The sequence below is a fragment of the Trichophyton rubrum genome (genome assembly GCF_000151425.1).
Source record: "Trichophyton rubrum CBS 118892 genomic scaffold supercont2.3, whole genome shotgun sequence".
Taxonomy (NCBI): domain Eukaryota; kingdom Fungi; phylum Ascomycota; class Eurotiomycetes; order Onygenales; family Arthrodermataceae; genus Trichophyton; species Trichophyton rubrum.
In genome coordinates, this window is record NW_003456426.1 from 57,734 (window position 1) to 82,522 (window position 24,789).

Genomic DNA, 24,789 nt, shown 5'->3' on the forward strand with positions numbered 1-24,789 from the left:
GACGCCGCCAGTGGTGAGAAGCCACGACTGAGACTGCCCCAGTTCTGCCCCAGTTCCGGCTGGAGAGACTGCCCCAGCTACTGAGCCACTGCCAACGACAGCTACAACAACTGGCACCGAGGGCACCACACTGAAGCCAACCGGACAGGAAGAAGGAGTTGTTTCCGTCCCCACGGAGGAGAAAAAATAGGCAAAAATCTTACAGTCATGCAGTCAGTCTTGACTTGTTATCTGTGATCCAACCTATCGGATTTTTTTCCTCTCGATCTTTCTTTCTTTTGCTTTTTCTTTTTTTTTGCTTTACATTTGGTGTGCTTTTTGGCCTAGCATTTTGAAGTCACCCGTTAGCCTCATGACCTGAGTCATCTAATGCATTATTTATTAATATATCGAATGCTGACAGCTCAAGCTGGAAATGGGAAATGTATATGTACACCCACCAGAAAGGAGGGAGAGTGGGGGAGATTAGTATTAATTTTCAATGGAGCCCTAGGGATAAGGTAGAATACAATGATGGCTGATGGTAAGTGTGCACACATACAATAAACAGGCAGGAAAAACATAAGAGCAACCGCTGTGAGAATGCCATGTATGATAAAAGGGGTATGAAGAAAAATAGTGATAGATCAAAAGTCTTCGGGACTCTCTAGGTCTGCTAATTTGTTGCCCAAAAATTTGCCCAGCGCGGCTGACTTTGATTCGAGGGCGAGTAGGATATGCGGGCTGGAAGCCAAATTGAGCCCCGCCAACCGATCGAGGTCGTGACTACGATCGATAGCCCACTGGGCCCGCAGCGCCTGGTGAATGATGTCTTCATCCTGCCTTATCTCAGCCTGTTCGATCTGCTCGTCGGAGGGGGGTGTGGGTGAGGTTAGGCTGGAGAGAGATGAGGCAGGATTTGGGGCCGAAGAGGCGAGTTTCGAAGATACGTGTTCGGCTTTGGGGTTCTCAAGAGCGGTAAGGGTGGAGAAGGATGAATCTCCTGCGGCCTTGACAGTTCGTTCCGAGTCGCTGGCTGCTGAGCCTGCAATCATTCTCGCTCTGCCAGTAAGATCTCCTCCTTGCTGTGTCGTCCGAGAAGCAGGCTGCTCTTCAACGATGCGAGTAGGCCCAACGACGGCAAGAAGGACCTTGTCTGCTATCTTGGTGACCACAGCCACCATATCTTGCATCTCGAACATGATGGAGCCCACGTTACCCAGTGGGATGGATGGAGTGCTGGAAAAGGCGGAGGGGTGAATGGAGGCGCTGACACCGGTGAGGTTGCCATTGGGAGCCTTGACAGCGTACGACTTGTACGCAGCTCCGTACGTAGCGCACAGGTTCCGTATTCTGCGCTGGGGGAGGGGAGAAGCATGCGCAAAGACTGCACCGTTCGAAGCAAATATACTACGAGGTGTGATATTAGCGACCTGAAAGTGGACTACCATCGAAGCAATCAAAGCGAGATCAAACGCAAAAACGACGTACAATATAGAAGTTATCTCTGGCGGCGAGAGATTGTCGGAAAGTAGGTCGCTGAGGGCCGTTGTGTCGAGCATCTTGATCTCCGGCAGTGCGGGAGCCATGGCGTCGTCCGTGTCGTCGGCGCCGTTAAGGTCGTCTTGGAGGAGCAGGCTGTCCGAGTCCGAGTCTGTCTCGTCGGCCACAGAGGCATCCGGGTTGCTGGCCAGGTCTGGGGGCGGATTGTAGACGCAGTCCTCGGGGAAGAAGAAGCAGTTGTCGTTGTAGTCCTCGTCGTCGTCGTACTCGACCGGTTCGTCGCTCAGCTCGAGCAGGTTCTGGGCGTATTTCACGTGACTTCTGGCCCAGACGGGGACGAAGTCTGCGGGCGTGCAGAGAATCGGCGACGAGGGAGGGCCGGCGGGCTTCTGGCAGGCAGTTTCAGCCATGGGTCAGGGAGATAGCAGCAGGAGCAGCACGAGAAACAACTACAGCAGTGAGCTGGGCAGTTGTATAAGGGGGAGCGCGCTGTCGAACGCCCCATCAGGAGTAAAAAAAGCAGAGGACGTGCAAGGGCAGCACCAGCAGCAGCAGAGGCAGAGACGCAGGCGGAGAGACAGCAACTTGGGACAGCTAGGGAGAGCCATCTCGTGTCAGCTCGAGACGGACGAGGTGCTATATAAGCATCTCTGCGTTCCCCGGCTGCTGTGTCCACGATCATAGATCCTCCATCCGCCATCCATGTGCCTTGTCTCCCTCGCTCGCTGCGCTAACCAGCCTGCAGCGAACTTCGCGCCAGCGGCGGCCCATCGAGAAAAGGGAAGGCAGACACGTGTAGGGCAGACAGCGTCTCGTGTGGCGGCAAAACGCATCTATACATCGGAGGTACGAACAGGACATGATACATCCAATGGAGCAAGTTAATAATTATGGGGTAACGGAGCAGTCAGGCAACTCTCTGTACGGTCACCGGAGCCGAGCAAAAAGAGACCTACCACAAACCAACTAGCCGGAGATCTCGTTCTTCGTCTTACTTGACAGTGTTCGTCTCTGCTCTTTGTCCCCGGTTTTGTTTTTTCTTTTGCGGCTGCTTCGTTTCTTTTTTTATTGATTTTGTCGCCAAAAGCGCGCGAAAAATAAAATCAAATAAGATAAGCAAAATAGCATAAAAAAGAAGGTTTATCACGTGATATTAGTCATACGGAGCGGATCGGGCCGACACGGGAAGGGAAACAGGGCACGTGATGGATATAAATAGACGCAGATGGATAAGATAAGATGAAGACGAGCACTGGCGACGATAACACAAGAAGATATAGACAGAGACATAGGGGGTAAAAGAGCTAGACGTGATACCTTGATAGGCGGGAGGCTAGTTTAGACAAGGCGGGCGGGCATCTCATATTGACAATGCTTCGAGCGGAAGGCTGACTGTTTCGATGTACGCTTGGCTTATGCCTTACGACCTGACTAACCATGCAGCTTGTGCACACTTACACACATACTTAGCACGGAGCTTACTACAGGGGGGTAAAAAGGTAAACTTACAAATATTGGGCGTTAACATGGTGTAGCCGTTCCTGAGATATGATATTATTTACTCCTCCGCGTTTTGCGCTGGCCTTTTCTAAAGGAGGGATAGAATACCGAGACTTATATTGTTTACTTTATGTTGTACTACTTCTCCGCACACTAGTACGGTGGACTAAGTGGACCATCGAGTCAAAATTCGTTTTTGCCTCGTAAGAGATAATTCCATATAGCCAATAATAATAGAGGTATTTTAAATAGGACCTTCTTATATAGATATATATTTAAATACCTTACGTAAGTACCCTTTTTCTTAAGGGCATACTCTTCCTTCTTTAGCCCGTAGCCTAGCTTCTCTCCCTAAGTTAGCTCCCTAGCCTAGATACTCTCTCTTAAGCCTACCCATCTAAGCCTTCTCGCTAAACTCGCAAGACTTAAGTAAGAGAAGTCTCTAGTAAGAGAGGCCTAGAGAAGATACCGAGAGAATAAATAGGCTTAGAAAGGAGTAGACTTGGGGGGGGAGTAGATATAGCGGGAAAGCTTAGGGAGAAGCTAGGCCGTGGGCCAAAGAAGAAGGAAGAGTGTGTCCTTATAAGAAAAAAGATACTTAGGTAAGTAAGGTAAAATATAGGGAGCTCTATTTAGTAATAAATTCTATACTCTTATCTAATAACATCTCTTTATTTCTTAATTATAGACTTAGAAAACTACTTCTCTGCGTGTTTTTGTGTAAGTTGGTTATGAAAATGAATTTTGACCCGATGGTCCATTTAGTCCGCCGTAACTAGTGAGTAATGCATGTGCCATAGCGTGCAGTGCTGGTATAGATCTGGCGACCAGGCTGCTGGTACCAGACAGCCAATAATTGTCACCTTATCTCCGTGGGGTACATACTATTATACAAAGTATCACATACCAACCACGTACCACAACCCCACATATTACAGAGCAAGTACGGATACACAGTTACAGGAATATGTAGATGATGTGGCTGTATGAAGAAGCACGACAGGTTTACTGTCCCTTCAATGCCTCGTTTTGGACAATTTCAACCCAGTAGCCATCCGGATCTAGCAGAAAGGCGATATTGTGCATCCTCCCATCTGTGAGACGCTTCTTCCACGTCACCCCCAGCTCTTCGAACCGGGCACACGCGGCATCGAGGTTGTCCATCACCATACCTGTTCATGTTAGACTCCACAAAACCATAGTCAGTCAGCGTGTGGGGATTGAAAAGGGGACGTACAGATGTGGCCGAATCCTTGGGGCTCGCTATTACCGTCATGGTACACCTTGCCCTCCTGTTTCTCCGTGCCATAGTTCCACGTCAACTCAAGTAGTCCCTCCCAGTTGGCAATCGGGTTACGAGCCTCCTTCTCCATCGGCGGGTTCGACGCGGGATACCCCAAGAAATACAGATTAAACCCCGCCTCAGGAGCCTCAGATGTCCTTAGCAGCGTCATACCCATGACCTCCTGATAGAACTTAAGGGAGGCGTCCTTATCCTTGACTCGCAGCATGGTATGGTTCAAACGGTACGACTGGGGGTCCGACTCGGCCACGGCTTCATCTACATCCCCGCGGCGGATAAGTTCAACCCAGTACCCATCGGGGTCTTTGACAAACGCGATATGCTTCATCCGGCCGTCAGTTAGTTTCTTTTGGAACGGATACCCGGCGTCCTCAAGTCTCTTGCATGCTAGCTCGATATTCTCCACCGAGACAGCAATGTGACCGAACCCGCGATACGGTTCCGTGTTGCCGTTCACAACAGAGAAGTTATCATCATTCTCTGTGCCGTAGTTGTGAGTCAGTTCGAGGACTCCGTTCCTATCAGTCCAGTGCTTGCCGGTGTTCAGTGCCTTGGGGCTATCGTATGCGAGAAAATAGAGCGAGAATCTGGCATCCTCAAAATTGAGTCGGTTGATTTGGGTGAGACCAAGGAAACTGTAGAATTCGACTAGTAAATCTCATTAGTTATTGTCACTGGTGTTTCTTGTAAACAATTAGTAGACTTACGAGATCTTTTCGGGTCTTTCACCCGAAGCATCGTATCTGCAGACAGTAAGCAGCTTTACAGAACCGGTCAAAGACGTCGTCACCTACGATGAAACTTATACTTCGATGGGTCTGTCATCTTGACTATTGCTTCTATCCGGTGGTGCTGGAGTGATCCTGTTGGTCATCATTAGAATTAGCTGGCCAAGGGCAGAAGGAGATAGCAAGCAGTTAGCCAACCTTCAGGAGCGAGCTGCCTTAAGTCTTTGTCGAGGGCGCTAAAGAAGAAGCTGCAGAGAGGTAAAGAGGTAATAAACTATCAGTGGTATAAGATATTCGGCTGGTGGAGTTCAAGTTGAAGCGAGAAAGTGATTATAAATCTATGATGCAACATTGGTGAGGGGCTCCGCTTTTTCGCCCGAAGTTTGGCCCAGGCAAGCTCGAAGACCTAGATCAAGGTGTAGCTATTAGATGAAGCCCCCATATAACCATTAGCTATAGACACAGTTGAAGATGAAGATTGAAAGCAAGACAGAAGAGATAATTTGTTGTTTGCGTAAGTGTAATAGTCATTTAGGTCTGATAGCGGTTCTTTAATACACGCTGTGCTATATTTATTCGTACATGTGTCTCAACGTACGCAGCCAGCGTAGAGCCAGCCACAAACAGCCTGATGGATATTTCATCAAACAGGACGTGTGCCATTCTCATGATCGTTTCTCAGGCGCCAAGAACCAGGAATGGCTCGTGATACCCGGAGATTGTTAAGTTGGTGCAATTGTTGTCGGTTGCCTCCGAGAATTAACATATCAGCATAAGCCAATGGGAGTTTAAAGGAACGGAAAGACAACATGAACGAGCTGACCATGGGCGCGGTAAAATGTATGGTCTTGTTATTGCACCTTCTGACTTCATGGTTCGTGGAAGATTTGGCCTGCTTGAGTTCACTAGCCAGGCTACCAAATTGATAGTCCTGAGAGATAATAACTACCAGGATTGATACTGGTATACCAACTGGTAGTTGACGGTGAAAGCCCCATTGTGATGTAGAACAAGTTGAGGGCTAGTGATGCTGCGAAATGGCAGCCTGTAAAATTGTAGATAGATTCGGTCTCTGGCGTTCAATACGCGGGGTTAACAGGGTAGGATGAAGGAGTACGGACAATCTTTATTGTCCATAGTTCACTTAACGAGTCGTCGTTTTTTCCGTTCCATGTCTTCCTTCATGATCCTTTCTATCTCAGTCATTTTCTTAGGCGGTTCCGAAGCAGGCTTAATTCCGGACGGTTGTTTTCGCTTCATACCAAAGACGTTGGGCTTCTTAACAGGCTTATCAACGGACTTTGATGAAGGATCCTGCTGTTCATTGTTCTTCCCTTGGCCTGTCGATGTTGTTGGCTTGGGCGAGTTGCTGGACGATTTCAAATTAAGGCTAAAGTCTGTCCACTTCTCCTTGGCGAGTTCTGCGGGTTTCTCGGGTTCAGTAGAAACGGCCGTGTTCTGCCGGGCTCTTTCGACCTGCTGTAGTATTTCCTTCTCCTCTGATGCCTGCTGTTCCTCTAGGCGGTTTGCTCGCTGCACTAGGTCTCGTCGACGAATAGCTTCGGGGCTGTTGTCAATCCACTGCACGAATATCCCATCCTCCTTCTCTTCTACTCGACATATTCCTTCCCTTGCAAGGTATTTGGAAAATTCCGTCAGGCTCGACCATTTAGTGCTGTTAAGGTGTACATGCGTCTTGTCCGAAATGTACTCCTGATAGAAACGGTTCAGGTGGATCGGCTTTTCGCCATGTGACGTTCGAAGTAACTGTAGGAAGTCATGTTGAAACTCTTTGCTGTAACCTTCGATGAACTTTTTTGGATTCTCCGCGACTATCTGCATCGCCCGGACGTGACTCTCACTGAGCGTATGTTGTTTGAAGCCGTTCTCATCGCGCGTCTGTTTCTGGCACACCTCGCACCACCACCGCAGCCGCTGAAGTCCTTTCTATATTACTCCAGTTAGTTATACCCTAGCCCGAACAGCATGTGTCTGGGGAGATGTCATCATACAAGCTTCTTCTGCGGCCGCCCACCATGCTTGCCTCCTTCCGGCGCCATTTCGGCCTTCTATCCCAAGTGTCGACTGTACCGCTCCGGGAGCTCCAACTGTATCAGAAATGGCCTGACACTGACGGACAATCTGTACTGCTATTGCACATTTGGATTTGGGGCTATAGTAAAGAATACTATGTTATCGCCCTCTATTTGATATGATTGTATTTTTAATCTATAGGTTTTTTTTTTTTTACTAGAGGTTGCCTCCGGGCCTGAGATAAGGTTCCAGCTCGCGTCCGAGAGCGGCTTCACGTGACTTACTTCGAATTCGGTATAAAGTTGATCCATTAGCCCCCACGTGACGCTACTTTATTCGCACTGACGAGGAAACGGACGAGGAAAAGAATATGAGGATATCCAGGACTGAAAAGACAGGAGAGAAGATGAAGAAGAATAGAAGATGCTATGAGACAGAGAATGAGATGAATTCGCCCGAACTCACCTGGCTAACTGCGTATTTGGCCTTTCTCTGCTTGTATAAAGCAGTGCAATGCCTGGATTTTGAGTCCAACTAACTAATAACAAGAAAGAGCTGCTAACACCCCAGTTCCCTAGACTTCGAGTCTGCACGCCAACAGAAGATCTAGAGCGACGGTATTAAACTGTACTAACAAGTTGTTCCAGGTAATAGGCCCGGTAGCTGGCACCCTCATATCCTGCTGCCTAGCTGTCGTGGGAGACCCTACAGCAGGAGACGTTGCGATAGAGGGTGGCATCTCCTGGTATCTGGCAAAGTTGACAAGCATATTACCCTGCCCTTGTTCATGTTACTCTGCTCACAGCCAACAGGCTAAAGTGACATCCTTGAGTACCAAAGGTCTGCATGATATGTTTGTTGTGGTAGTCGAAGATTTGTGTGACCTGACCTGTCTACCAAGAAATATCCGGGTTGACCGCCAGTCGAAGAGACATTCTCGAATATCGCTTCTGTTACTGTTCTCCTGTATGGGATTACTGTGATCAGAGATGTGGTTTGTATTCCAGCTTGCTGCCATTTCAGCGCTTTTGCTGACTCCAGGGGTCTCGGCGCTTTCACCTTTACGTTCCCTCGTCTCCGCCGCTGGCCAGCATGAAGTTATCCCGGGGTGGTATCTACAGTCTGAGCGCCATGTCTCAAGCGGCATCTTTAGTCTCTCACTTACTGGCGCTGACGTCTCTTCATGGTACCGAATGGGCTCGCGGGGTACCGTGATGGCCGGTCTACTTGAACACGGTGTTTACAACGAGACGCACCTCTTTTTTTCTGACAACTTCAAGTCTCTACCTGACGCCGACTTTCGTGATGTTGCTTGGCTGTATAGGGAAGAGTTCACGTTACAGCCTGGAAGCGGACAACATTTCACCTTACACACGCATGGTATATCTTCCAAGGGTGATATATACCTAAACGGCCACCGAGTTGCCTCGAAGGATGTCCAGACTGGTTCTTATGCAGGTCATCAATACGATGTTACCAAATTTGTACTCAAGGGTGGGAACTGTCTATTGATTAAAGCCTATCCAACCAACTATCTTCGTGACTTGGCTTTGGGCTTCGTTGACTGGAATCCATATCCACCAGACAATGGCACCGGCGTTTGGCGTGATGTCGAACTCTCCCAAAGTGGCCCTATAAGACTCTCCAGCCCACGCGTGGCCACTGATTTTGTTCCTGGAGTTGAAGAGGCTGGCGCAAGTCTGACGATCAAAACTGATGTCCACAATATCGGCGAAGAGACCATCAGAGGGAGCATCAGGGGTTTCGTTGAGGAAGTTCAAAATCAGAGGCAATCACTCTCCGCTCCTTTTACCCTCAAGCCGGGCGAGCAGCAAACCATAAAATTAAATACCACCATTCAGAACCCTAGTCTATGGTGGCCCGCTTCGTGGGGTGATCAACCTCTATACACCGCCCAGATATCCGCCTTTATCGGCAAAAGAAAGTCCGATGGGCCCAAGAGACGCAAATTCGGTATCAGGCATATCGAGTCTAGAGTAAACGACCAAGATACCGTAGAATTCAAAGTTAATGGCAAGCCTTTCTTCGTCATGGGTGCAGGATATTCGTCTGATATCTTTTTACGATTCACCGTTGAAAGGATCACAATCATATTCCAATATATCCTAGACATGGGTATGAACACTGTTCGTCTTGAAGGCAAACAAGAACACCCTGAGCTTTACGACATCGCAGATAAGATGGGGCTCATGATCATAAGCGGCTGGGAATGCTGCGATCACTGGGAGGGGTGGAAATACAACACGGAAGGATTCGGGCAATTTTGGACAGATGTGGATTACCCGATCGCCAATTCCAGCATGTTACATGAGGCCGCGATGATGCAAACCCATCCTAGCATGCTTGCTTTCCTAGTTGGATCTGATTACTGGCCAAATGATCAGGCTACTAATATATATGTTGACGCTCTCAAGCGTATGGACTGGAATGCTGCAATAATCTCTTCAGCGGCAAAGCGAGGTTTCCCCAAGCTTCTCGGTCCCTCTGGCATGAAGATGGACGGTCCATATGACTGGGTGCCGCCGTCATATTGGTTTGGTGACAAACTCGGTGCTGCAGGGGCTGGTGGGTTTGGTTCCGAACTCGGGCCTGGTGTAGGTACCCCTGAGATTCGTAGCTTGAAAAAGTTTCTGTCCGAGGAAGACATGAAAGATCTATGGACCCAGCCAAACAAGGTTCTCTATCATATGTCTGCCGGTGTGTCTCAATTCCGTAACCGCTCAATATACAACAAGGCGCTTTACGCTCGATATGGCAAGCCAAAGAGCTTGGATGATTATTCCTTGAAAGCTCAGCTAATGGACTATGAGGCAACTCGTAGTCAGTACGAGGCGTACGCCGCATACAAAAGTCATAGCAATCCCACATCTGGCTTGTAAGTATACCCACCTCTTTCAACCTATAAAATGGCAGTCCGCTAATGCACGGTAGAATATACTGGATGTTGAACGCAGCCTGGCCAAATCTACACTGGGCTCTGTTCGACTATTTCCTGAAACCCCTGGCTAGCTACTTTGGAGCCAAAACTGGAGCACGCATTGAACATGCCATATTTGACTTCCGGGAGCAGGTTGTCTACCTGATTAATCACTCTAATTCCCAAAGCGGTGCCCGCAGTGTTACCGTAGATCTAATTAATATCGACGGTAAGTCCTTGAGCCACAGTATTATGAAGGCAGACACTACACCACTTAGGTCTCAGAAACTTTCCAAAGTTTCTGGCTTAGGCAAGAACAGGGACGTTTCTTTCCTCCGCCTGATTCTGAAAGACGACGCAGCCAAAGTTTTAAGCCGAAACGTTTACTGGCTTCCTCGGAAAGAAGACGTGCTTGACTGGGGCAATTCTACCTGGTACCATACTCCAGTTACTGAGTATGCTGACCTAACGCCATTGGGCAAGCTACGCAAGGCAGATGTCCGGGTGGGCGTTAACATCCAGGGTCGAACAAAAATCAGAGTCTCTCTGCAGAATAAATCCAATCACCCGGCTTTCTTCATACGGCTGAGTCTTCTGGACAAGGCGACTGGTGACGAGGTTACGCCTGTGTTTTGGGAAGACAACTATGTGACTCTATGGCCCCACGAGAGGCTAGAGCTGGGCGTTACTTATCCGCAAACATACAGGGTCGAGCTTGAAGTGTCTGGGTATAACGTGGAGAAGAAGATGGTTTAGCCTGGACTTGTATCCAGGTTATATACGTATATATATTATTATTATTATTGCTATCCTGTCACTGACCAAATTCATAATGTATCAGGACTTTCGTAGTTCATATAATTTCTTCCAACTCCACGCTCTTCGTAGTGATTGTATAAAACCGCCGACATGTAAAATAAAAGCAAATGAACATAAGACTACTTCTTCTGCACTCTCTTCCGAGCCTGGAGAATCATCTCAACCACCTTTTCGTGGCCTTCTTCGGCGGCGAGCTGCAGAGGGGACGAGCTGACTCCGCCAGGCTTGAACTCGGCATGGGGATCCGCACCGCTCTCCAGCAGGAGTCTGACAATATTCTCTGCGCCGTTCCTGGCAGCCATATGCAATGGCATCCAGCCATCCTCGTCTGCTGCATTCACATCTATATCCAACCCGACCAGCATCCTGGCTATCTCCCCATGCTGGTGAAGTGCAGCCATATGCAAAGCCGTCCGGGTCCGGACCGAAACAATATTTGGATTTGCTCCACACCCGATCAGGTACTTGACAATACCAACATAGCCCCATCTAGCGGCCAGCAACAAGGAGGTCCAGCCGCTTGAGTTCTTTATCTCGATATTAGCTTTCCCCTTTTCGACGAGCAGCCGGACAGTGGACTCCTTGTCGTGATACACAGCCAAGGCGAGGGGAGCCCAGCTATCGTCTCCTTTGGCATTGACGTCTGACCCGCTCTCGATGAGAAGCAGGGCTATCTCATCATGCCCTTCATTTGTGGCGGCGTGCAGAGCCGTGTATCCAGCCTCGCTTCTTGCATGGATTGGGGTACCAGAGTTGATTAGAAACCGAGCAATCTCGAGATTATTGTACTTTGCCGCAATATGCAGCGCAGTCCGCTTATCATAGATGACCGACTTGACGCTGAGAGGCTTCTTGGTAGAAAGCACAAAGCGAATGACGGGGTAATGGTTCTGTCTGACAGCGATGTGCAGGGCATTCCAGCCCCCGTCGTTGACAGCATGAGCGTCCGCGCCCCAGTTCAGATAGAACTTCATCAGCTCGAGATGACCGCTCCATGCAGCTAGGAGGTAGGGCGACCAGGAAACCGTCTTGGGGTCTGACGGGTTGATTTCAGCGCCGGCCTTGAGCAGGATGTCCGATATTCCCTGCAGGTTTTTGGACGCTGCGACTCCGAGGGCAGTCATGCCTTCGTTGTTGGCGGCAAGTACATCTGCGCCGGCAATCAGTAGGGCGTTGACAGCCTCGACAGCCTTCTCCTGTTGGTGGGACACGGCCTTTTGCAGCGGCGTCCAGCCACTTGAGTCTGCACAGCTGACATCCACGCCGGCCTTGATCAATGCCCTCACGACGCTAACATGGTTGTTCTTGACGGCCAGATGCAGGGCCGCCTCGTCGTCTCCCAGCGGTCTGCGGTTGTTGCTCGCGAGTCTTGCTGCTGTCTGGCTGCCTGATGCTGAGGTATCTGTGTTAATGGTTTCTACCACCGCTGCCCCTGGCCTGTTCGAAGGTGTCCCAACCGTCTCGGAGTATGGGGGAGGGGGAGCAAGGTACGCTTCTGAGGTCTGGGGGGGATAAGTGGGCGGACTTTGCTCGTGAGAGTCCTGCGGAGATCCTTGCTGCTGCTGCTGGGGCACCAGGGAGTGTCTGCTCCGGGCGAAAAAGGCCTTCATGGTTCACCTGGCGCTCGAGACGTCAGCTCCTGCGCATGCTGTTTGAGACGAAGTTGAGGCCGTTCAATCTGATGCCTGTCCGCGATCTTTGGGCAGGCAACGGGGCTCGTATAATATCACCTGATAGGGGGTACTTCGCTTTGTATGCGTTCTTGTATGCGGCTGGAAGTACCTCCGGCCAGCCTTGATAAGTACTCTCACTGGCCGTGGCAGCTTTGTACGCCCCAGCGGCATGCATGAACATGATCTCCAGCGTCTTCGCTCTCGACTGCTGGCCGTCAATGTCTGTCCTGACCGGTGTCTCTGCTGCACCGCCGGCTATCAAATTGCCATCTCCCATGCTGCCGCCGTGACTGACTATCCCGGCTCACTCGCCCGTCAACAGCCTCGTTTAGCTCACTAGCTGGCTGCGGCAGCCGGCTAACTATGCAGCCCTGGCCTGTCTGGTCCTCGAGGCTGGCCACGATACACCCGTCTGTCTGCTGTTGTCCCGCCTGTTGCAACTAAGTATCGTCGAGACGATTATCCTCGACGTCGCAATAACCGTTAACTAAAAAAAAAAAAAAGAACCTCGGCTCTCCGCCCCGGCGCTTCCAGCTCGGCCTCCACGACGCCGCAACGCAACAGCCAAAACATCCAGACTCTTTCGCCCTCACCGGCCGACCTGTCAAGACGTCCGTACTGAACGATTGCAGCCAGGATGGTCCTCCCGGCAGTCAGAGTCGCCCCCTCGGCGGCCACCAGGGCGTTCAACCTGCTCCGGACTGTCCAGTACACCCATCCGCCGAGCTGTCCATGCCACTCGAACCCGTCCCACCACCACCATCAGCAGCAGCAGCCCAGCCAGATCTCTGCGGTAGCGAGACATGTCCGGAACTTCGCCTCGCCCGTCGATGCCTCGCAGCAGAAGGAGTACGCATTCGAGATGGCCGCCTCCAGCATCCGGTTTGGCCCCGGAGCCACGAAGGAGGTCGGCATGGACTGCAAAAACCTGGGTGCGAAGCGAGTCTGCGTCGTCACGGACAAGAACGTGGCCAAGCTGAATGCTATGAAACAGGCCGTCGAGGGCCTCAGCAGGGAGGGCATCGAGTTCACGGTCTACGATCAAGTCCGGGTTGAGCCCAAGGATTATTCGTGAGCTTCCTCCCATCTGCCGTGTCTATCTATAACTAGACATATCAACTGACAGTCCACAGGATCAAAGATGCCATTGCCTTTGCCAAACCGTATAACCCGGATGCATTCCTTGCTGTTGGTGAGATATCCGATCAAAATAAGCGGTAGACATCCCGTGGCTAACGTGCACTAGGCGGAGGATCGGTCATTGACACCTGCAAGCTGATGAACCTCTACTGCGTCTACTCAGAGGCTGACTTCCTGGACTTTGTCAATGCTCCGCTGGGCAAGGGTCTGCCTATTGCCAAACCCCTGAAGCCGCTCATCGCCATCCCTACCACTGCGGGAACTGGAGCAGAAACCACCGGAACGGCCATCTTTGACCTGACCGACAAAAAGGCCAAAACCGGAGTAGCACATCGCAACATGAAGCCAACCCTCGGCATCTGCGACCCCCTCAACACTCGGACTATGCCGCCAGCAGTGCACGCTTCCTCCGGCCTCGACGTGCTCTGTCACTCCCTCGAGTCCTGGACGGCAATCCCGTACAACGAGCGAACGCCTCGCCCAACCAACCCTATCAACCGACCAGCCTACCAGGGAGCCAACCCTATCTCTGACATCTTTTCCCTCCAATCACTCCGCAGCACAGTCAAATACCTCCCTCGAGCAGTCAAGGACCCCGAGGACCACGAAGCCCAGAGCCAGATGCTACTCGCCGCAACACTTGCGGGTGTAGGCTTTGGTAACGCCGGTGTCCACCTGTGCCACGGTATGAGTTACCCTGTATCAGGCCAGAACCCCGGGTACAAGCACAAGGGGTACGAGGTAGAGCACGACATCATCCCCCATGGCGTTTCTGTCGCCGTCACTGCCCCAGCTGTCTTCCGCTTCACTGCGGCCAGCAACCCAGACCGTCACCTGGCGGCCGCTGAGATCTTTGGTGTCGACATCTCTAATGTCAAGAGGGAGAGTGCCGGAGAGGTCCTGAGTGAAGCTATTGCAGAGTTCCTGATTGGTCTGGGTGATCAGCCGAGGGGTCTGAAGGCGCTGGGATTCGACAACTCGCATCTGGACATGCTGATCGAGGGCACGATTCCACAGCAGAGAGTACTCAACCTTGCTCCAAACCTTAGCAAGGAACTCGAACAGGAGCGGGAACAGCTGCGGAAGTTGTTTGAAGAGTCCATGGAGTACTAGGTCTTCTTCACCTTCCCGCCTCCCTTAACTCTTTACGTAACTATATATAAACGACAACGCTATGATGTGCTATGATGGATATTATTATAACTACGCCGTAAATGGTACCCAACGGGCTCTTTGATGATGATAATTGCAGCACTCTGGCCTGCAGCCCACGTAAATTTTTGCCATGCACGCATGCCTATCAACCTTGAGAGTGACCAACCTAACTATAAACACTTAGTTTGATATCAATACGGAATCTTCGCAGCCATAAACACAAAACCCCTTCACAAACTGGGGCTTCCTGCCAGTGACATTGCCTATATTACATGCTTGCGGAGACTGTTCATACAGGCCCCTGCAGTCTGCCAGGCTTTGCATCAACCTTGGAAACGCAGAATATAGATCTATCTTGAGCAACTACTAAGCTAACTGAGTGCTTACTATGGCGGAGCCCCTGAGCGGATGTCTACCCCGATATTCTGGGGACCCTCGAGGAGCATCTGTTTCCCTATGACGAATGTTCCGGGAGTGTTTCTTCTTCATCCGCCAACGACGCCAGCTCGCTATTGGCCTTGCAGACGAAATAGCCGACAGTTAATTGGCTCTAGCGCAGAAAAGTGCTCTTCCTCAGCGGGTGGGACAAGAGCCTTGCTTGCCACGAAGGTGGCTTCTGGTGAAGTATGACGGCCGTGAAGGTGGAATTCAGCTCTCCTCTGCCAGACTCTTTGTCCTCCTGCAAATGCTGCTATATAAAGACGTATATTTCCTTGCTGAGGGGGGGTTACCCTTGGCCCTTGTTGATCATGTTCATCGTCTCCTATCTGGCTATCCAACCACCACCTGAAGCGTTGAAAAGCTGAATATACGCTATCTACCTAGTTACCCTGTCAGTATTATGACAGCTCCTATAACCAACGGTCTTCCACCTCGTCCTAAGGTCCTCGTGCCGGAGAAGCTATCTCCAGATGGCCTTGCTCTACTAAAGTCGAGCTTAGACGTCGATGAGCGTCAGGGGTTGACGGCTGATGAGCTCCTGAAAATCATCCCGGAGTACGAAGCGCTCCTCGTACGCTCGGCTACCAAAGTGACAGCATCCGTCCTTCAAGCGGCAACCAAGCTCAAGGTTGTTGCCAGAGCCGGCGTAGGCGTTGACAATATTGGTGAGTAGCTCATCCTCCCGATAACATATTTATGTTACTCTGGAGCACAGCTGGTTAGTTAGTTAGCTAACATGTTACCCCTGAAGATGTTGATGCCGCAACCAAGCAAGGCATAGTTGTTGTCAACTCGCCCTCAGGCAATAATGTTGCTGCAGCAGAGCATACCATTGCGCTGTTGATGTGTATGGCTAGGAACATATCAGATGCATGTTCGAGCCTGAAGAGCAATAAATGGGAAAGGAGTCGGCTGGTTGGCGTGGAAGTTCAGGGCAAAACTTTGGGAATCATTGGACTAGGAAAAGGTAACTAAAGTACCATCGAAGCAGGGGATAATAATGCAAAAACATGCTAATATGCTCTTGTACAGTCGGCTTGATCGTGGCTCGCCTGGCCAAAGGGTTGGGCATGAACGTCAATGCCGTTGACCCCTATGCCTCGTCAGCAGTCGCTGCATCTGCTTCGGTCACCTTGATGCCGTCCCTCGCCGAGCTTCTCCCTACTGTTGACTTCTTAACTATTCATACCCCGCTAATTGCCTCTACAAAGGGCATGATTTCAAGTGTTGAATTGGCCCAGATGAAGCCAGGCTCACGCATTTTGAATGTGGCTAGAGGAGGGACCATAGACGAACCAGCCCTTATGAATGCCCTTGAAACCGGACACATCGCCGGAGCAGCGCTAGACGTGTTTGCAACAGAACCCCCTACGTCTGGCTCGACCTCAGCACAACTGATTGCCCATCCGCGGGTAATTCCAACTCCTCACCTGGGAGCCTCTACGGTTGAAGCGCAGGAGAACGTCTCAATAGACGTGTGCGAGCAAGTGCTTCAGATCCTGGGTGGCTCTCTACCGCGAAGTGCCGTAAATGCACCCCTTATACTACCGGAGGAATACAAAAAGCTTCAGCCATTTGTTCACCTTGTTGAGAAAATTGGAAGCATTTACACTCAGCATTACGGGTCAGCGAAAAGCCCCCTCTCGAACCGGAATACCTTTGATCTTATATATGAGGGCGAGGTCTCAGAAATGAACAATACAAAACCCCTCTTTGCTGCTCTTATCAAAGGGCTTATGTCCCCTATCAGCAAAGACCTGAACGTGAATATTGTCAATGCTGAACTGGTTGCTCGAGAACGAGGAATAATAGTCAACGAGCAGCGGTCAAGGGATACCCCATCCCACTCTTACTCCTCTCTCATAACTTTAGTCGCACGGGCGGCAAAGGTGAATGGGGATAACTTGGGATCCAGCCATCAACATGACTATATCATTTCTGGGACATGCTCTGAATCTCAACCCCTGATATCACGCATTGACCGGTTTGCAACATCCTTTGTCCCTGAAGGAACGCTTTTGATATGTCATAACTTTGATTCTCCTGGAAAAATCGGAGTTGTTGGCAGTATCTTAGGGAAAAGGGGGGTTAATATCAACTTCATGAGTGTTGCTCCGATCTCCAAGGGGAAAAAACAGCAGAAGGAAATTGATTCCTCAGACGAGGCACTGATGATCCTGGGCGTTGATAGAGCCGTGGATGAATGCGTGGTAAAGGGTCTTGTGAACGAGGGCGGAGTGTTAAGCGCCAGCGTAGTTTCTCTTTGATATTTACTCGCCAAAACAGTAGAACAAATGGTCACTTACAAAGACAGATAGCCCATATTCATTTGTGTTTATTTAGTTAGAGATCCTGGCTATAACTAATCCACGAGTCTGTATAAACCTTTTGATGCATTATCCTCATCTGGTACAGTCAACCCATATTCAAGCTTGAGAAACCAGCTTAGACATTGCCTCTGTTAAGTCCTGGCTGTACGATAGTTAATGTGTTCAGTCTCTGTTTCATGGTTTCCCTCGATTTGGTCTCTTCCCGGTGCTTCCAGGGGCCACCGGGAATAGGACTGACATGATCAACAGCCATCTGGGTCGGGGGTGGAGTTGACGGCCTAGATGTTGATTTATCGTCATTATCTTCACGTTTTCCACGCGGCTTTCCGACTTTCACTGCAGTTGGGTTTCCTTGTTCTCGGACAGGTTTAGCCTCGATATAGTCCCTGGTCCTGTTGACTGCCTCTTCAGATGTCGGCCCATTGGGATTCGGTATGTTTGTGCGCCGCCCCCTGGGAGGATGACTTTGCGACGGCACTCTGTGCACCGTCTTGAGCTCGCTCACTCTCGCGTTCGCTTTGGTGTCAGTAAGCTCGGGTGGTAGTGAATCGGTGTTTGATCTGCTGGTGAGAGTGTGGCTGCCATTGGGGATGGAAATAATGACGTCTCCTCTGATGTCGTAGGGGATAGGGCTCGCCTGGACGGCACTCTCAAAGGCCAGGAGAGTAAACAAGGCAATCCTGCCAATGGAGATGATAATTGTCATATTGAAAGTAACAGGATATCTGTTGCACAAGTGACTCGAGCGAATGAATAGAGGTGTTTTGGGTGGAAGTTGGCTTTCACTCTCCTCAGGAGCAGTTACAACCGGTATATATATAGACTTCTTTCGAAATGCACGCCCAATACAGTCCCTTATCGAGCCCGTATGCTCAGTGGGTAGGTCGTATAATAAAGAAGAGACATCAATATGCGTGAATATCTCTATAATCATTGTGCCGTGTTACATATGTATGAACATATGATTAACTCTTTGTTTTCAACCATTGCACGGCAGCAATCAAAGAAGCCAATCCTATCAGAGTCGGAAACGCTCAGCGACCAAAAAGGGAACCACATGTCTAAGATAGCTATGCAGTTTCATGTATCTGCAGGTCGGTTTCAGGGGATCCTCAAAGCCGCTTGGGTATACAGCGATCGAATATCGGTTTTACAGGGAATTTGGTGCACATCAACGCCACCAGGCTCCATAATAATTACCTTCACTCACACAGTGCGCAGCCATCCTTTTACGGCTAGAATTTTATTTTTGTTGGCTGTGCCGTTTGTGAAGGATTTCGAGTGTGAGATGTTTTATTCCATTTTATGGCGCATCTCCACCCAACATAAAGGTTGCATAGAAGTGAGTAAAAGAAACGAAATAACATTTATCCCGTAGGTTCATCTGGGCCGGCATTTTCGTATATACATGTTGTAACTGGTGAGGGGCTGTTTCACCATGTCGACCCAGCTTGATGGAAGAAGTGATCAAATTGTTGAGTATAGGGACAGATAAGAAAAGAAGGGGGAAAAAAGAACATATCAGAGAGCATAGACGTCATTGGAAGGGAATGGTCATGGGTACTTTAGACAGATCCTTCGCGGCCGAAGACACAATTGAATTCTTCGCCTGGGGAGAGAGTCACGTCGGTTCTGAGAACAGGATCAGTTCCTGGTGGAGGGCATCCGATGCCGGTCACCTCAGAAAAGTGCTGCAGAATACGGGTTATTGTATATCCCATTTCAATGGTCGCAAATTGCTGGCCCAAACATATCCTTGGACCTCCGTTGAAGGGGATAAAATGCCATGGTTTGGGTTGCCAACCAGAAGTCCATCGTTCTGCGTGGAACTCAAGGGGATCATACCAAGGCTTAGCCTTTTCATCTGGCGGTGATACGGATGATGGTGGTGGATCATAGAGGTCACGACGTCGTTGCATGGCCATGGTTGAGTACAGAATTCGGGTATCAGCAGGGACACCAATGGGAGACTTGCCATCAGGACCGCCGCCACGGGGGAGAGTGGTATCGACAACAGCATGGCGGACATTAAACGGTACGACAGGGTATAGACGCATAGTCTCGTTGATAATAGCATTGACATACTTCATGGCTTTCAGATCGGTATAGGTTGGCTTGCTGGTACCACATGTTGCGAAAATCTCTGCTCGCGCTTTCTTAACAGTTTCAGGATGACGAGAGAGCTCAAACATGGCAAAGGCGAGTGTAGCTGCGGTGGTATCACGACCGGCAAGAAGAATTGCAACAAGTTGGTCACGGAGCACAACTGGGTCGCGGGTAAACCTTGCAAGTGCGTGGAGGAAGGTGTCTTGCTTTGACAGCTTGCTGTCTAGTTCTTCAGGAGTCAGGGCTAGCACTTGATCAATGAACTGTTGAATGAAATCGTTCATCTTTCGGATATTAGCTTTGAATTCATGTTCTGAAATGAATTTCCGAAGGGGCCTATGATGATCTTAATATCCATAATTCCATCCGGGAGTACTAGTAGTGGATTATACGTACCCAGCTCTGAAGAGTATTGACTGCTTATGTAGAACGAATTGGAAAGATTCGGCAAATTCGGTCTTAGGATCATCAAGGCTGTCGACACTCTTTCCAAGAAGATAATCGGTTGCAGCATCCAGAGTAAATCTAAAAAACAATGGTCCAATATCGACAATTCTTCCACCGCTATCGTTCTTCGCAAGTCGTGGGATCAGCTTTTCAATGTGCTTTTCAAAGATCTCAGTGTCGACAAATCTCTCCTTTGCAAACATTGGCCGAATCAAGTGCCTGGATCGTGACCAGAGCTCGCCATCAGTCGCAAAAATGCTGTCTCCCAGGAAATCTTTCCACTCTCTATGGAAGCGCCATCCCTTTCCATAATCACTGAACTGACTAGTCAGAACAGCCTTGATGTTCTCTGGATCAGCAGTGAAGATATTGCGCGCATAAGGACGAACTTTAAGCTCAGCTGTCGAAATATTACCGCCGCATTGTGAAGGCGTAGTTTCAAAAATGGACGTGAAAAATCCGAGATCCTTGTGCTTTTTCGCAGCTTTGAATCCCCTGAAAATAAAGTCGGCGCCTAATTTGGAATCAGCAGATTGGAATATGGCATTTGCCCTGAGACACCGACTTACTCAGTGGCATATAAGTTTTAATCCGGGGAGCAAATGCTCCTAGCCTGGAGACTTTGTAGTCCGTATATAAGTCATATCCAAGATAGAAAACGATTAAAGCAGCGAACGACCACACAATTCCACTACCGATAGATATATTTTGCACAATTCCTTCAATCATGTTGAATATGTTCTTCAGAGTTGTTCCCTTTAGTCCATCATCCAAGGGCTGCAAAAGAGGCTTGATTGCCCTGCTTGCGAATAGTTAGACGGGCTGGCAAATTAATCAGTTGAGGCTTATGGATGAAATGACACTGGAATGAGAGAACAATGTCCGGCAACTACTAATATCCAACGTCAAAGAGTAGTTATTGTCAAAATGACGTCTTCTTGATTGAAGGAGAATATATAAGAGCGGGGGTGGTCATCATTAAACCTCCCCCCAGGCCACAAGACGGGACGGCATCCTACGTCGCGCCTAGAACGGCCAAATAACCCTCCGGGGTGCCGCTAAACCGAGGGACAATCCTGTCGGGAGTCGAAACAGCCTTCTCCGTACTTTCGTACTTACAGGGGCAACACATCGGCTTCGGCTCTGCGGTTTGATGTAAAGTACGAATACGACATAACCCAGTTAGCCTCTCTGTGAAATCGAAGTCAAAAGGTTTCCAAATATGGAAGCGTTAACTAGTTAGTTAACTAACCTGGGGAATTGATCAACCTATCATATCAATTGACTGACATAAATAGCTCCAGGTCCAGATAATTATGTATTTGCAATGCTGATCGATCGTGTTCCAGAATTCTCGCTTGGCCAGGATTCTCGACAAAGAGACTGAGAAAAAAATAAAAACTGCTAGTATACTTAAAGCAGCCCAGCACAGAGCAGTGAGAGCTGTATTCGAGTTCTTCCGTAGGACTGGCCCTTATTCCGAGTTCATGCTGAAGTGTCCAGAGTAAGTATAAGCATGTAGGAAGCATTGCTTGTGCTGTTATTGCTCTTGCATGTGAAAAGCCGAGCGTTGCTTTAACTAACTGGTTAATTGTTACGGATCCTCCGTATTCGTATTTTGTTTTTGTGTGGAGGGTTATGCAGCATGTTTCGTCGTTGCTGTCCTTCTCGGAGACGGGGTAACAGTAAGTACTAATAGTGCTGCAAAAAGATAGGCAGTATGAGGTTGTAGCAAAAACCAGGGGAGGTTGACTGGCGTAAATGGATCCCGAAATTTCTAACTACGGAGTTTTAAAATTCCGCTTAATAACTACACAGCTGAAAGTGATTTGGCCGTATCCGTATCCTATGGTGAATTTCAATTTGCATCGCTCTTCTTGATGTAGGACGAATTGCCGTCTTATTATTGTAGATTGATTTAGAGCTCGCACCCGCTTTCCCGCATGAGACAATACGTCATTTGGACCATAGCAGCACGGATTCCTGCATCAATCACTATTCGCTCTCTCCACTCTGCTAATCGATATGAGGCGTCCTGGATATTATCCGGCGATCTCGGCCCTGTCCAAAGGACTTCTGCGGCGGCGGCGGCCCGGGGCCAGATCATTTGGTCCATGTTGACTGGATCAACCAGCTCCGACCACATATGCGTTTCACCTCCAACCAGAAGGGACTGTAACTCAACCGGTATACCGTTTAGAGGGTTGTATATATACATGTGTTTCCAGTTTTTCGTCGGTGCACACCAGTCTAGATACGGATCCTGGACAGTCTTGGAACCTGGGCGAGGGTTTAGGAAAGTTCCTACCCCACAGTCAAGATACCAAGCATCTCCAGTGCCAAATATCGTCTGATACCCTTTTTGGAGGACATGTTTCACTGCTGATGAGTTACGCCATGCCTGCACGATGACCCCTCCAATTTCACCCGCTGTTTTGTGGGAAGGCAGGTTGAGATCCCAATCAAGGACCAACTCTTCCCATACAATCGGAGTAATTCCAGAACCTCGAAGAGAGCTGTGAACATGTGTGATCATTCTGTCGAGAAAGGGTATAAGGACTGGTCGATCGTTCGAACCTAGGTTAAGTTCCAAAAGGTAGGTGTTGAGGTTGAATTCATCTCCTCCAGTGTGGAAGTACTCTGTTAACGGGGAGACACGTGGGATTAAATCTGCCATCAGCCGATCAAGAAACTGGTATACGGAAGAAGAGTTCAGTTTAAGTTGACCACTTGGAGGTTCCGCGGCATATGCCTCCCACTGATCCATATGGTAGGCTGCAACTAAATCGGGGAATGCATGGCCAACGGCAGCAGTATGGCCGGGCAAATCAATCTCGAGAAATACCGAGACCCCGCGTTCTAGTCCATATAGTTGCACCGCCTCCAATTCTGAAGACGACCATACCTGACTCGGATGGTACGAGGCTTTGGCTGCTAGTTCTGGGATTGAGGGAATATCTAATGGCCAGGATTGTGAGTCAGCAGCGTGGACATGCAGCCGGTTCAGCTTTACAGATGCCATTGCATCAATGGTACGCTTGACCTCTTCGGGTCGAATCACGTTTCTAGATATGTCAAGGTTCAGCCCACGATGTCGCCATTTGGGAGAATCCAATATGGAAATTGGAGCGAAAGGTGTATATGAATTTAAATGAGTGTGGGAGTAAAACAGCTGCTGGAATGTCTGGAGAGCACGAATAGTGCCAATAGGTGACCTCGAAGAGATCTGCACCTCTCCATCTTCCGAGATCCTAATTTCGTACTTTTCATCCCCATTTACGTAGTTGCGAGGGGACCATTCTTGACTCGTTTTTGACGTCTCATTTATTATAACCTTCTCGATAGTCGGATGTTGGCTATTTACCAAGGGTTCAAACTTTTGATGACGCGGATAAAACTTCCAAGGGACAAACTTGCTATTAATAATAGCATCCTTGGTACGTTTTATAGCATCTTCAACAAATTTCTCGACACTGGGGAGTGGTTCTGTAACTGTATGTTCTGCGCTACCCCAAGGATACTGCAGCAAGTTTAGCCAACCTCCGGGTATCCAGTTGATGCCTGCATAACTAGGCCGCGTATCTATAAAAGACCGATGATTGTTAATGTAGGTAAACCGGACGGATGGAGACAGCCATAGGGTTTTATTCCCGTGCGAGTATTCACTGGGTTGTGGCCATAGCGCTTCTACACGGCCAAACAAGCCGAGGATTCCAGCAACCCAGATCCACCACATATTTCAGGAGGAAGACTTAAAAGAGAGTTTGAAGATCCAAGTGTGTATGAACGGGTATGTATATCAGTGCTTGGCGGAGTAATGGAGGGGCGAAGTGAATATAAGTGTCGCCAACTCTTTAACAATGTAAGACCTTAACTAGTTATGCAAGAGCGGCTTAAACGGGTGCATGCTAGAATAGCCCATCCAGTATTGTCTCACCAGAGCAGACCTCCGGCAGTGTCTATAGCAACCAGTTGCCCAAGGAGGGGTCCTCGTCGTCCGGTTCGCCTGTTTGTCTGCTATTCTGTCATTTCTTGAACGTCCAAGAGAAGAAAAGATTCGAGATGTCACAAACTGCCTATTTGGATACCCATTCACGTGATTATCATTACTAATCCTTTATGACTAAGTAAAGTCTTGGCATCAGGTTCTTTTGATTCGAGCGGGAGAAAAACGGCCGTACAAAGCCAGAGAGTGAAGTTCAAGAGCCACGGAGGTCTTGCCGGGGTGAAATAAGAGCACTTGGACCGTGATATTCAAGGAAGACAGTTGTCCCTGGACTGCGGAATACGACTATCTTTCAACTCGCGTTGACGGCTTGTAGACACTGCGCGAAATATAAGATTGCCACCTGAAAACGCCCTCTATCAAAAAAGCTCTGAAAACAGCTCCGTCGCCATGAGTGTCTCTGTAGCGCTGAATACGCCGTTGGCCGATGCTTTGAACGAAGTCGTGCAGCCGAAGCTGGTCGAGCTTGGTTGGAGCACCGGCGGCGGAGACGACTCTGCGCTCGCGGAGTATGTGATATTGATGCTTGTCAACGGGAAGACACAGGACCAGATTTCTGCGGAGCTAGCAAACGACCTGCTCAGCCTGGGGCCAGAGGATACTGAGGCCGCAGAATTTTCAAAATGGTTGTTCGATCAAGTCGAGACGCTGGACAGGCGATTAAATGGCGGCTCGACGGAGAGGGTG

At 49.3% G+C, this 24,789-nt stretch overlaps 11 protein-coding genes across 11 annotated transcripts; 3 read left to right on the plus strand and 8 right to left on the minus strand.

The window, feature by feature from the left end:
• Positions 1 to 294: 294 nt before the first annotated feature.
• TERG_02739 (uncharacterized protein) lies at positions 295 to 2,540 on the minus strand. Its single transcript, XM_003235635.2, has 2 exons — positions 1,471 to 2,540; positions 295 to 1,389 (listed from the first exon to the last, which is right to left on the minus strand). Exons 1-2 carry the CDS (start codon positions 1,890 to 1,892, stop codon positions 627 to 629), a joined length of 1,185 nt encoding a protein of 394 aa, XP_003235683.1. The 5' UTR covers positions 1,893 to 2,540; the 3' UTR covers positions 295 to 626.
• Positions 2,541 to 3,987: 1,447 nt separating this feature from the next.
• On the minus strand, positions 3,988 to 5,110 carry TERG_02740 (lactoylglutathione lyase; the record flags this gene model as incomplete). Its single annotated transcript, XM_003235636.1, has 4 exons — positions 3,988 to 4,154; positions 4,220 to 4,933; positions 4,993 to 5,028; positions 5,080 to 5,110. 4 exons carry the CDS (start codon positions 5,108 to 5,110, stop codon positions 3,988 to 3,990), a joined length of 948 nt encoding a protein of 315 aa, XP_003235684.1.
• A 1,043-nt stretch (positions 5,111 to 6,153) lies between these two features.
• On the minus strand, positions 6,154 to 7,073 carry TERG_02741 (uncharacterized protein; the record flags this gene model as incomplete). The annotated part of the gene is made up of 2 exons (XM_003235637.1): positions 6,154 to 6,960; positions 7,026 to 7,073. 2 exons carry the CDS (start codon positions 7,071 to 7,073, stop codon positions 6,154 to 6,156), a joined length of 855 nt encoding a protein of 284 aa, XP_003235685.1.
• A 963-nt stretch (positions 7,074 to 8,036) lies between these two features.
• TERG_02742 (uncharacterized protein) lies at positions 8,037 to 10,741 on the plus strand (the record flags this gene model as incomplete). Its single annotated transcript, XM_003235638.1, has 2 exons — positions 8,037 to 9,943; positions 10,000 to 10,741. 2 exons carry the CDS (start codon positions 8,037 to 8,039, stop codon positions 10,739 to 10,741), a joined length of 2,649 nt encoding a protein of 882 aa, XP_003235686.1.
• Positions 10,742 to 10,923: 182 nt separating this feature from the next.
• TERG_02743 (uncharacterized protein) lies at positions 10,924 to 12,414 on the minus strand (the record flags this gene model as incomplete). Its single annotated transcript, XM_003235639.1, has 1 exon — positions 10,924 to 12,414. The coding sequence occupies one exon, from the start codon at positions 12,412 to 12,414 to the stop codon at positions 10,924 to 10,926; it is 1,491 nt and encodes a 496-aa protein (XP_003235687.1).
• Positions 12,415 to 12,436: 22 nt separating this feature from the next.
• Positions 12,437 to 12,915, minus strand: TERG_11891 (uncharacterized protein; the record flags this gene model as incomplete). Its single annotated transcript, XM_047750933.1, has 1 exon — positions 12,437 to 12,915. The coding sequence occupies exon 1, from the start codon at positions 12,752 to 12,754 to the stop codon at positions 12,437 to 12,439; it is 318 nt and encodes a 105-aa protein (XP_047605730.1). The 5' UTR covers positions 12,755 to 12,915.
• A 199-nt stretch (positions 12,916 to 13,114) lies between these two features.
• TERG_02744 (uncharacterized protein) lies at positions 13,115 to 14,730 on the plus strand (the record flags this gene model as incomplete). Its single annotated transcript, XM_003235640.1, has 3 exons — positions 13,115 to 13,548; positions 13,611 to 13,669; positions 13,724 to 14,730. 3 exons carry the CDS (start codon positions 13,115 to 13,117, stop codon positions 14,728 to 14,730), a joined length of 1,500 nt encoding a protein of 499 aa, XP_003235688.1.
• A 1,493-nt stretch (positions 14,731 to 16,223) lies between these two features.
• TERG_02745 (phosphoglycerate dehydrogenase) lies at positions 16,224 to 17,480 on the plus strand (the record flags this gene model as incomplete). The annotated part of the gene is made up of 1 exon (XM_003235641.2): positions 16,224 to 17,480. One exon carries the CDS (start codon positions 16,224 to 16,226, stop codon positions 17,478 to 17,480), a length of 1,257 nt encoding a protein of 418 aa, XP_003235689.2.
• Positions 17,481 to 17,658: 178 nt separating this feature from the next.
• TERG_02746 (uncharacterized protein) lies at positions 17,659 to 18,477 on the minus strand (the record flags this gene model as incomplete). Its single annotated transcript, XM_003235642.2, has 1 exon — positions 17,659 to 18,477. One exon carries the CDS (start codon positions 18,475 to 18,477, stop codon positions 17,659 to 17,661), a length of 819 nt encoding a protein of 272 aa, XP_003235690.2.
• A 631-nt stretch (positions 18,478 to 19,108) lies between these two features.
• TERG_02747 (uncharacterized protein) lies at positions 19,109 to 20,825 on the minus strand (the record flags this gene model as incomplete). The annotated part of the gene is made up of 3 exons (XM_003235643.1): positions 19,109 to 19,985; positions 20,046 to 20,610; positions 20,666 to 20,825. 3 exons carry the CDS (start codon positions 20,823 to 20,825, stop codon positions 19,109 to 19,111), a joined length of 1,602 nt encoding a protein of 533 aa, XP_003235691.1.
• A 1,189-nt stretch (positions 20,826 to 22,014) lies between these two features.
• Positions 22,015 to 24,617, minus strand: TERG_02748 (uncharacterized protein; the record flags this gene model as incomplete). Its single annotated transcript, XM_003235644.2, has 1 exon — positions 22,015 to 24,617. The coding sequence occupies exon 1, from the start codon at positions 23,830 to 23,832 to the stop codon at positions 22,015 to 22,017; it is 1,818 nt and encodes a 605-aa protein (XP_003235692.1). The 5' UTR covers positions 23,833 to 24,617.
• Between the last annotated feature and the right edge of the window lie 172 nt (positions 24,618 to 24,789).

What these genes read in the sequence shown, in the direction of transcription:
- TERG_02739 (XM_003235635.2), bottom strand. Translation starts at nt 1,892, where the DNA reads ATGGCTGAAACTGCCTGCCAGAAGCCCGCCGGCCCTCCCTCGTCGCCG. An exon ending in CCAGAGATAACTTCTATATT is followed by an intron (nt 1,390 to 1,470) that starts GTACGTCGTTTT and finishes CACACCTCGTAG; the next exon opens with TATATTTGCTTCGAACGGTG.